This window comes from Carlito syrichta, unplaced genomic scaffold, assembly GCF_000164805.1.
Source record: "Carlito syrichta isolate Samal-C Ts95f unplaced genomic scaffold, Tarsius_syrichta-2.0.1 Scaffold112930, whole genome shotgun sequence".
NCBI lineage: Eukaryota > Metazoa > Chordata > Mammalia > Primates > Tarsiidae > Carlito > Carlito syrichta.
Window position 1 is genome coordinate 6,574 of NW_007057026.1, and position 12,399 is coordinate 18,972.

The 12,399-nt window shown below is 35.8% G+C and overlaps 1 protein-coding gene across 1 annotated transcript in view; it reads left to right on the plus strand.

The window, feature by feature from the left end:
- Nucleotides 1–482: 482 nt before the first annotated feature.
- Nucleotides 483–12,399, plus strand: part of LOC103273825 (phosphorylase b kinase regulatory subunit alpha, skeletal muscle isoform-like) — a gene marked incomplete at both ends in the record, with an annotated part of 42,484 nt that continues 30,567 nt past the window's right edge. The window contains 3 exons of the mRNA XM_021718857.1: nucleotides 483–592; nucleotides 1,533–1,677; nucleotides 10,653–10,731. Coding sequence (XP_021574532.1) covers nucleotides 483–592; nucleotides 1,533–1,677; nucleotides 10,653–10,731 — 334 coding nt within the window. The remainder of the gene's footprint in view (nucleotides 593–1,532; nucleotides 1,678–10,652; nucleotides 10,732–12,399) is intronic.

Consider the following 12,399-nt stretch of genomic DNA (forward strand, 5'->3'; position numbering starts at 1 on the left):
GCTACTTGGAAGGCTGAGGCAGAAGGATCGCCGGAGCCCAGCAGGTCGAGGTTGCGGTGGCCGGGAGCGGCCACTGCACCCCCAGTCTGGGTGACAGAGTGAGACTCCATCTCAAAAAAAAAAAAAAAAAAGAATATATTCCAATATTACACAGCAAATTTCAACTTGCAAAAACCTCAGTTACATTTGTACCAACCTAACATTTCCTCACTTTAAGAGGTATTGATTTAGTAACTGCCTTTTAGAAGAAACAAAGAAATTCAACTATATTTAACATAGACATCGATTATAAGATGGATACCAATTTCAGAATGCTAAACTATCAAAAGAAGACAACCTAAACTCAAGGAAATAAGGTGGATGTGTGTGCATGTATCTATACATATATAAATATATTGTGTATGTATCTATATGTAAAAAATGTTTGCTGAATTTTATTTTTGCATTAAAAATATATTGACCATTTCTCAATTCTATGTTAGGGTGTAACAGTAGAATGAAACTCAGTGGACGACCCTACAGACACATGGGAGTGCTTGGAACTTCAAAACTCTACGACATTCGGAAAACTATCTTTACTTTCACTCCACAGGTGGGTGAAATAAGCTGGAATGTGCATTAGATTGCTGAAATAAAGCACTTACTGAAGTTGGGAAAAGTGTCAAAGAGTTCCACGAGGCCTTGCATATATTAAGTTGCTCAGTAAATATTTGTTGAGTTGAACTGAGTTGAACTTGCCACACAGGTTTACACCAAGTGATTATGACTGCCAAGAGTAGTCTTGGGTGTTGCAGAAACAGCAACTAGGGATTTTTACAAAAGTACCCCCTACTTTTAAAAGTTAATATAAAACTGTATTTGTTTTTTGTAAACAAAATACAGTCTTTTTTATTCAACTACTGAATTCTGTGGAGGGTTTTATTTGAAGGATGGTCCCTTTTTTTACATGCATGGAAATCTTCAATATCCTTTTCTAAACAAAAATTTCAGTGCTGTTTTAGCTGTGGTTATACACATTGTTAGCCTGATATATTATTATCTAAATTATAATAATAAGTCTGATTATGTGTGTATGGTATGGAAAAACTATTTTCTGGAAAGAAAGCTTAAAATCCCCATTTACATATGCAATAGTATAGCTGAGCTAGATACAGATGAAAGAGTAATGGATCATAGATGCTATTTCTAACTTTGCCATTTGCTAGCCATATGACTTTCATAATTCATATATCATCTCTTAGCCTTATTTTTCGTCTATTAAAAGAAGAAAAGCTTTCTTGGGTGATTATGAAGTTAAATAAAATGATGTACCTGAAAATATTTTGTCAACTGTAGCATACTGTAAAATGTCATAAATTATTATATGTTCCAACTGACTACCAGATACTTTGGGAATTATTAGGCATTACATTTGGGGGTATTGTTGCCTCTGTGAATTCTTGAATACCCTTGTGAATATGTAAGGGTTTTTAAATACTACTTGATTATTATGAGAGTAAATTATTCTGAACTGTAACTTTTCTTTTTCTCAGTTTATAGACCAGCAACAGTTCTACCTGGCTCTGGACAACAAGATGATAGTGGAAATGCTTAGAACAGACCTCTCTTACCTGTGTAGCCGCTGGAGGATGACAGGACAGCCCACTATCACCTTCCCCGTCTCACATAGCATGCTTGGTAAGGACTGTATGAAGCAAGGAATGAATGTATTTTTGAAATATGTCATAGGTTTAGCCCTTCAGCATCTTATGGAAAGATACTTCTTATGATTTACTCTTTCCATAGGATATATTACCTCTTATTCTATGCCAGGCACTGTTCTAGGCACTGGGAACACATGAAGTAAATAAGACAGATGAAGTTTCTGCTCTCATGGAAATTATGCTTTAGAAGGTAAAGACAGGCTATAAATAAGTAACAAATAAATCAGTACACAAGAATGTTTCAGATGGTTTGACAACTATACTTATGTACCTAACCCTGAACTGTACCTCACATCTTTAAAATAAAAATAAAAAAACAAAGCTATAATTCAAAAAATGTAGCAGAGAATAACTTATAACTTGGTTGGAAGCTATTTTAGATAATTATTTTCTAGGTCAATTTTCATAAACCTTATTTTTAAACACAGTAATACTATATCTTCATCTATCTTACTCTAGTGCTGCATCAAAATTTTATAGATAATTTCCCAGAGTTCTCCCTCCAAAGCCTGTCTAACTGAAGCAGTACATCTAGCAGGGAAAAAGTAAAAAGGTTTTTGGTTTATCTTTCCTTATTTTGGCTGGGCTTCTGACATTCCTTATTTGAAACTGGATGAGAGGCTTTATTGTTATTTCAGTTCCTGGAGGACTAGAGCCAATACGGAAGCAACTGCTTCCTTTCTGTGTCTCTGCTGTTGCTTCCAAAGGCTTGTTTTTACTCCAAAGTACATAGAATTCCTTTTCATTAAAGAAGAATCCTTTAGCATAAATCACTTAAAGTACAGCCAAACTGTTAGGGTTTTTTGTTGCATCTCGAAAGTGCTTCAAGGCACAGGAGTTGAGGAAGTAGGGTAGTCTTTCTTCTTTTTGTCATTCTTCTTTACTTAAGACAATTAACAGGGACCCATTTAATAACTACTAAGTTTCCAGATTGTCTTCAGAAAGCATAAAGTTCAGTTGGAGAGGTAAAAATAATACATAAGAATAATAGAAAAAAATTAATACAGTATGTAAGAAATACTAATCCATTAAATTTGTATTTCACAGTAAGGAGATCAAGTTGTCAAAGAAAATTTCTCAACTGAGGTGGAACTTATCCAAGCTTTTTAGAATTAGTAGTATTCAGATGAGAGAAGGGAAAAAGGAAAGGAACTTTAAGTGAGGGGGAAAATACCATTGATGAGGCATGGAGACAAGAATAAGCTTAACTTATGAGAAGACAGTGCAGAAACCAACCTGAATAGAGTGGGCTTTGAATGTTGGAGTATAATTATAGACAAAATTGGATAAGGTAGGGCCAGATTATGAAGACCTTGAAAATAAGTAAAGATATTTTAAAATAGATTAAATAGTTTTTCTTGGAAGTCTGAAACTGTCAAAAGTTTTTGAGGAAAAAGTCATGTGATGAAAATGATATTTAGGGAATATTGGTTGGTGATAGTACACATTGTAGAGAGAGGATACTGATGTCAGGGAAACGAGTCCACATATGATATGAAAAGAAGATACACTAGATTGGTAGTAGTAAAAACTGGGAAAGAAGGCTACAAAAGTCATTTTAAACAACACCTGTAAGTCATATACTGACTAACTAGATATGAGAGACAAATCAAGATAACTCCAAGATGTAGAGACTAGGTGTCTTAGTCCATCTGTGCTGCTATAACAAAACACCATGAACTGAGTGATTTATAAACAATAGAAATTCATTTCTTACAGTTTTAGAGGCTCGGAAGTCTAAGATCAAGGTGCCAACAGGTTCGGTATCTGTAGAGAACCCAGTATCTCTGCTTCTAAGGTAGTGCCTTGTTGCTGCATGCTCTGGAGTAAACAAATATGTGTACTCACATTGTGGAAGAGACAGAAAAAAGACAAACCCACTCCATCAAGCCCTTTGATAAGAGCTCTAATCCCATGCGTGGTCTCTCACCCTCATGATTTAATCACTTCCTAAAGGCCCCACCATTTAATACTATCACATTGGCAATTAATTTTCAACATATTGAATCTGGGGGTACACTAAGACCATATCACTAGGTAAATAATGCTTTCATTGATAGAAGCTGAGACATTTTTATAGGAAGATTCCAGTTGTAAGGAGACATGTTGCATTTATAGTGGCAACGATATTTCAAAATTGAAATACCCAATGTTGGAATAAGATACACAGCCACAGCTTGGTAAATAGAATAAAACTAAAGGTCTAGATTTAATTCAGACAATTTTGATGTGTGTTCACACAACCAAACCAGCAGTAACAATCACAATAATACTAATATTGATTGAATACTTTCTCTGTGTCAAACACTGAGCTAAGTGTTTTCATTAAATTCTTTTGAAATCTCTACAACAATCTGACTGAGGTAGTTACTATTAATACCCCATTTTATAGATGAGAAAGGTTACTCATTGTCCAAAGTCACAAAGCTAATAAGTAACAGAGCCAGGCCTCAAACCAGGATTCTCAATCTCTGAAGCCTGCATTACCAATAGCAATGTGGGGTTTTTTTGTTTTTTGTTTTTGTTTTTTTGAGTTGGAGTCTCACTCTGTCACCCAGACTGGAGTGCAGTGGCCGCTCCCGGCCACTGCAGCCTCGACCTGCTGGGCTCCAGTGATCCTTCCGCCTCAGCCTTCCAAGTAACCGGAATTACAGGCATGCACTACCACGCCTGGCTGAATTTTTTATTTATTGTAGAGATGAGGTCTCACCAAGTTGCCCGGGCGGGTCTCGAACCTGCGGGCTCAGGCAATCCACTCACCTTAGCCTCCCAAAGGTGCAGGATTACAGGCTGAGCCGCCAAGCCTGGCAGCAGTGTGTTTTTGTCAGTGAAAATTTTGTGCTGATGAAATAAGAACAAACATATCAGTGATCACATTAAAATGCGACTTAGTTAAATTCTCATATTAAAGACAAAGATTCCAAGAATACAGATAAGAGCAAAATCTAGCTGGACACTATTTACAAAAGATATCCCTAAAATAAAATTATATGGAAAGATGGGGGAAAAGGAATGTGCAAAAATGTATCATATAAATGTTAATTAGAGAACAGTGATGTCAATATTAATATCAAAAATAGCAAATAAAATTCAAGGCACAAATCAGTAAATAAGATAAGGATATTTTATATTGATAAAAATTGTAGTACACCAAAATGATATAACATTTGTACACATTTATCTACTGAATAATATCAATGAAATGTATAAAGCAAATATTTGGAAAAACTTAGGAACAATAAGATAAAACTATTACACATTCATAATGGAAAACTATAATTAGAATGTCACAGACATTACAAAATAATCAAAGACATAGAGGAGTGATAAACCTGGTTTCTTGTTTTATGGGTATATATAAAAATCTATATGCAGAAAGAATAAAGAATGTTAAATTTTTAAAAGTAGAAATCATGCAGATGATATTGCCAGATATGTGACATAAAACTAATTGATATAGAATTGTTAAAAAAAAAATTCTGACCATGAAGAAATTAAAATATTTTCCAAATAATTCTTAGATTAAAGAGAAAGTCAAATTTGGAGTTACAGACTTTTTAAAAATGAAAAATACCACTACTTATCAGAATTTATGAGATTCAGTCAAAATCATATTTAGAAAAATTCACATTCTTAAGTACTTTTTCTTTTGCAAAAAAAGAATCATACTTTTAAGACAAGATGGAGTAGACTCACTTCTCCCTACTCCTCCAGCTAAGTACAACTAAAAATCTTGGACACTATATATGAAGCAAACAGTAAGAAGACTCTGAAAGATTCAAAGACTCATAAGCAGACCTTGAACAATACTATAAGAAAGGGATTGGCAGTAGTGGAAAACTGTTGCGGGGGTGAGATTGGCAGTTGAGGGAAACTGCTAGGGGAGGGAGGGGCATACCTCATCAACAAGGGTACCTGCATAATCAACGTTTGTATACCTAACCCTGAATTGTACCCCACATCTTTATAAGAAAAAAAAAGAAAAAAAAAAAGAAAGATGGAAAGAAGACAGATGAGCTGGGGACTTCGGGACCTGAGGAATGGCACAGCAGTGAATATATTGGATTTTCCTTCTGCCCTATATATCCTGTACTGGAGGGTGGAGAAGCTGCTATCCCAGAAGCACCAGCAGAAAAAATAAAAAGAACCCCAGAAAGACAGGTCCAAAAAGGCCCAAGAAAAATCTGCCCTCTCTAGCCAAAGGAACAAGAAAAGAACAACCTAAGCAGACATAAAATGTTTAGACACTAACTGTTTGACTCTAGCCAAATGTCACAGAAAAGAACCTCAGGCCCATGTTTCCACTGCTGTCAGCAGAGGCTGAGTGGGAATACAAGAGTTCTACCCTCACCCATCTATGTAGAGGCACTCTTTCCCCTCTTAGGGGTAGTGTCAGAGAAGTCCCAAGGGGGAGCAAAAGCTTTCTTTGTTTTGATCAACAGTAGAGGAGCCCCACCCCCTTCAGCTAGTGTGGTATCAGTAGAGGCCCATTGGAGAGCTTTGGACTTACACACTTACCCAGCATTGACAAGACAGTGCTCTCTTCCCTGACAACACAGTGTCAGAGGAAACCCACTAAATCAGAATTTTTAATAAGATCAAGAGTATTATAATATGATACCCTAAATTTCCTGACTACAAGAGAAAATTACTCATACCAAGATCCAGGAAAATCTCATCAATGAGAAAAGATGATCAATAGATATCAACACCAAGATGACCCATATGTTGGAGTTCTCATACAAAGATTTTAAGGCAGTTATCATAAAAATACTTTAACACACAATTACAACCATATTTGAAACAAATGACAAAGTAGGATGTCTCAGAAAAAAAAAGTTGAAGATAAAAAGAACAAAATGAACGTTTTAGGACTGAAAATACTAACTGAAACCAAAATCTAAATACATAGGTTCAATGACAGAATGGAGACAATAGAATGAACTAGAAGACAGAACTATAGAAATGACTCATTCTGAATAACACAGTAAAAATAGACTTTAAAAATATGAACAAAGCCTCAGGGATCTGTGGAACTAATAAAAGATCTAACATTCAGGTGTTCAAAGCTGCAGTGAGCTATATTATGCTACAGTACTGCAGCCTAGGTGATACAGTAAGATCTCTTTCTCTTCTCTCCCCCCCTCAAAAAAGGATCTAACATTCATGTTATAAAACTTTCAGAAAGAGACGGAAAACAGTGTGGGTAAAAAAGAGAAAAAAACATTTCAACTAATAATGGCTGAAAAAATGGCAAAAGACAGAAATCTACAGATTTTTAAAGCTGAGAAAACCCCAAATATCATCAGATAAATCCATGCCAAAACACATAATAATCAAGTAGATGATCTCTTGTCTATAAAGGATAAACATCTAGAATGACTGCAAATTTCTCAGAAACCATGGGTGACAGAACATTTTTCAAGTACTGAGAGAAAAGAATTATAAACCAAGAATTTTGCTGTATCCACTGAAAATACACTTCAAGGATAAAAGGGGGGAAAAGCATTCTCAGATGAAGAATACTAAGTGAATTTATCTGCAGGAGATCTGTGCTAAAAGAACAGTTTAGAGGAAGTTCTTGAGACATCAAGGAAATAATGATAGAATCTGGAAACATCAAGAAAGAGAAAACAATAGAAAGTAAAAGTGTGAGTAAATACAACATCACTTGAATTTTCTAAATTACATTTAACAATTAAAGCAAAAATCATGACATTGTTTGATTTAGTTCTCAAAGTATATAGAGGAAATATTCAAGGCAAGCATATTATAAATGGAGGAGAGCAAGGTATTAAAGGGAGATAAGGTTCTACACATCATTTTAAATGGTAGAATGTTCATACTAGTAAAGAGTGATGTATGTATCATGTTTGTATGTACAATGTAATAGAGTAACCACAAATAAATTTGTAGAAGGAGTTACAGTAAAAACCACTATAGTAAATCAAAATGGAATTATAAAAAATGTAAAAGTAACCTACACGAAGGCAAGAAGAAGAAAACATAGAAGTGAAGAACAGAAGTAACAAACAGTAAACAATAAGTAAAATGACAAACTTAACCCTAACATATCAATAACTATATTAACTTTAAATAGCCTCAATATGCCAATTAAAAGACATTAGCAGAGTGGATAAAAAATAACCCACCTATATGCCATCTTCAAGAAATTAACTTTAAATGTAACAATATAGGGAGACTGAAACGAAAAGTACTAAAAAGATATTTTATGTGAACAATAATTTTAAAAATCAGAGGTAGCTACATTAATATCTGGTAAAGTAGACTTCAGAGTAAAGAAAAAACATTCAGAATGAGAAAGTAGATAATAGCAACAGAAATAAAGGAGAGTAAAAATTATCAAATAATTTTGTAAATTTAGATAAAGTTAACAAATTTTCTAGAAAAGTAAATAATATAAACTTAATAAATGTTCATAAAACTATATGAGAAAATCTAGCATCCCTTCTTGAAAAAAAACCCTCAAACACCTAGGCATAAATGGAGCATACCTCAAAATAGCAAGAGCCATCACGAGAAACCCACAGCCAACATACTGCTAAAAAGACAGAAAATGGAACCATTTCCCCTGAAAACTGGAACAAGACAAGGCCACCCACTCTCACCCCTCCTGTTTAACATAGTATTGGAAGTCCTAGCTAGAGCAATCAGACAAGAGAAGGAAGTCAGGGGTATCCAAATAGGAAAAGAGAAAGTTAAGTTATCCCTCTTTATAGATAACATGATCCTATACCTTGAAAACCCAGGAGAATCTGTCAAAAACCTTACACTGATAAAGAACTTTGGCAAAATCTCAGGGTATAAAATAAATGTGCAAAAGACAGTTGCATTCCTACACACCAACAAGAAGCAAACAGAAACCCAAATAAAAAGCATAATCCCATTCACAATATCAACAACAACAAAATATGAAATACCTTGGCATCTTCCTAACCAGAGAAGAGAAAGATCTTTACAACGAACACTACAAAACAATGCTCAAAGAAATCAAAGATGACACAAACAAATGGAATAATATTCCATGCTCATGGATTGGAAGAATCAACACTGTTAAGATGTCCATCCTACCCAAGGTAGATTTAACGTAATACCCATTAAATTACCAGCAGCATTCTTCTCAGACCTGGAAAGTACAATACAGAAATTCATGTGGAAACATAAATGACCACAAATAGCCAAAACAATCCTCAGCAAAAGAAACAAAGCAGGAGGTATCACACTTCCAGACTTCAAACTTATTATAAGGCTACAATAATCAAAACAGCCTTGTATTGGTACAAGAACAGGCATATAAACCAATGGGACAGGATGGAGATTCCAGAAGCAAAACCTCAATTTCTCAGCCAACTCATCTTTGACAAAATCTCCACCAACTACCACTGGGGAAAGGAGAACCTATTGAGTAAATGGTGCTAGGAAAACTGGCTGACTGCATGCAGAAAATTAAAACAAGACCCCTACCTATCACCATACACAAAAGTCAGCTCTAAATGGATCAAAGACCTACATGTAAAACCTCAAACGATAAGAACCTTAGGAAATGTAAGAGATACACTTATGGAAATTGGAATTGGCAACCAATTCCTGATCAAAATCCCAGATGCCCATGCCATAAGAGATAAGATAGATAAGTGGGACCTCACCAAACTGAAAATCTTCTGCAAAGCAAAAGAAACCATCAAGAGAGTGGGGAAACAGCCTACAGAATGGGAAAAATATTTGCCAACTGTATATATGACAAAGGCCTAACATCCAGTATCTATAAGGAACTCAAACATACCAAAAAGAAAAAAGCAAACAGCCCTATTACAAAGTGGGCAAAGGATATGAACAGACATTTGTCAAACGAAGACATACAAGCAGCCAACAGAGATGTAAAAAAATGCTCAGCCTAACTAATCATCAAAGAAATGCAAATTAAAACCACACTGGAATATTATGAAACCATAAAGAAGGACAAACATATGGACTTTGCAGCAACTTGGATAGATTTAGAGTTGATCATACTCAGTGATCTATCACAGAAACGACAGAGTACCATAGGTTCTCACTCATAAGCAGACCTTGAACAATTATCACAATACTATAAGAAAGGGATTGGCAGTAGTGGGAAACTGTCATGGGAGGGGTTGGAATTGGCAGTTGAGGGAAACTGCTAGGTGAGGGAGGGGCACACCTCATCAAGGGTACCTGCAATAATCAACGTTTGTATACCTAACCCTGAATTGTACCCCACATCTTTAAAATAAAAAGAGAATGTGTATAGTATGCTCCCTTCCACATACAATCAAATAATTGTTAGCCCTCTGGATATTTTTTATGCCTATACACACAAATATAAGCCAAGGGTCATTATATGAAATCATGTATATAAAATGTTTAGCACAGTGTAATATGTAACATTCAACATATAGTTGCTGCTGTCATTATTGTCATCATTCAGTAGTCATTAAGTGTTCTGCCATCAGGCACTGTGCTAAGTACTTATAAGAAGTAAGATGAATTATCATAATACTATAAGAAAGGAATTAGCAGTAGCAGGAAACTGCCAGGAGAGAGTGGTAGGATTGGCAGTTGAGGGAAACTGCCAGGGAATGGAGGGACACACCTCATCAACAAGGGTACCTGCATAATGAACATTTGTATACCTATCCCTGAATTGCACCCCACATCTTTAAAATAAAAAAGAATTAAAAAGAAGTAAAATAATGCCTTTGAGGAACTCTATCAGTCGTCATTCTTTACCATTTGCCCATCTGCAATGTTGCTGGTTCTCAGATGAATTGTTGAAATACAGGGTGGTAAATTAGGAGTATCTCATTTGTACCATCACCACTAGGATGTTGACTTGAAATAATAGAAACATTTCCCCTTACTTCAAAGTTAAAACCACAAAGATTGTTTTAGAATTCTCTTTATTTCAAGATGAAGATGGAACCAGCTTGAATTCAAGTATCCTGGCGGCACTTCAAAAAATGCAGGACGGCTATTTTGGTGGGGCAAGGTAAGTGACCTCTACACATTTTTTTAGTGAAATGAAATGAAATTTAAGAGCTAGGTATAGTTATGGCCTGTCCTCCAAAAGATAATTTTGGGTTTTTTGGGGGGAGGTTTCCCTTCATATTCTGAAAGAGAGAAAAAGAGAGATAGACCAAATGCATATAGCTTTTATTATAATATATTGTTACAGTTGTTCTATTTTATTATTAGTTATTCTTGCTAATCTCTTACTGTGCCTAATTTATAAATTAAACTTTGTCATAGGTATGCATGTATAAGAAAAATATAGTATATATAGGGTTCAGTGTTATCTGAAGTTTCAGGCATTCATTGAGGGTCTTGAATGTATCTCCCATAAATAAGGGGGGACTAACTGTATCTTCAGCATCATAATCCTATCCTACTCACAAGAGTTTTGTTTGATAGGTTAAATCAAGGAATTTAATGTTTTAAAGGAAGGTTGGAAGTTTTTCCCATGCTGTTCTTTGCCTAGATCTCAGAGGATCAGAAAACTTTTTTTTTTCTTAAAGAGGGGGGCGCTACTGAATTATTTTATTCTGGCTGCTTTTCTTTTTTTCCCTAGGTTTTCATTGTGAAAAATTTCAAGCTTGTAGAAATTTGCAAGAATACTGCTGCACACCCATATACCCTTCATAAGATTCACCTGTTATTAATACTTTGTCCCACTATGCAGTCTCTCTTCCCATTGCCTCCCTTCCTCTCTTTCCTCTCTCTCTTCCTCTCTTTCTCCCTACCTCCTCCCTCACGTATGCATATGCACACACACACACACACACACACACACACATATATCCTGTATACAATATAAATATATTTATACACACTCACTTTTTTGCTAAAAGAGTTTGCCATAGATATCATGACTCTTCAACCTAAAGTACTTCAGTTTCTGTTGTCTAAGAACAAGTATATTCTCATATATATCTACAATATAATCACACATAGGAAATGTAATATTGATAAAATACCCGATATCTGATATAGAGTCCATATTCAAAATTACCCAATTAACCCAATAATTTTTTCACAACTTTTTTCCCACCAATCCAGGATCTAACCAAAAATTACACATTAGCATTTAATTGTTATATCTCTTTGGTATCTGTTAATCTAGAACAGTTCTCCAGCCTGTTTCATGACATTTTCCATTATATTTTTGAAGAATGCAAGTCAGTTATTTTGCAGAATATCTCCATTTGAATTTGTCTGGTGTTTTCTCATGATTAGATTCAGTCTGTGTATTTTTGGCAAGAATACTGCCCATGAAACCGGGCTCGGTGACTCAGCCTGTAATCCCGCGCCTTTGGGAGGCTGAGGTGAGTGGATTTCCCGAGCCCGCGGGTTCGAGACCCGCCTGGGCAGCGAGACCTTATCTCTACAATAAATCAAAAAATCAGCCGGGCGTGGTAGTGCATGCCTGTAATTCCAGCTACTTGGAAGGCTGTGGCGGAAGGATCGCCGGAGCCCAGCAGGTCAAGGCTACGGTGGCTGGGAGCGGCCACTGCACTCCAGTCTGGGTGACCCAGTGCAACTCGAACTCAAAAAAAAAAAAAAGAATGAATTGAGAGTAGTGGAAACTGGGAGATGGGGGGCAGGGAGGTGGGATTGGCAGTAGTAGGAATCTGCCTGGGGGAGGTGGGGCACACCCCAT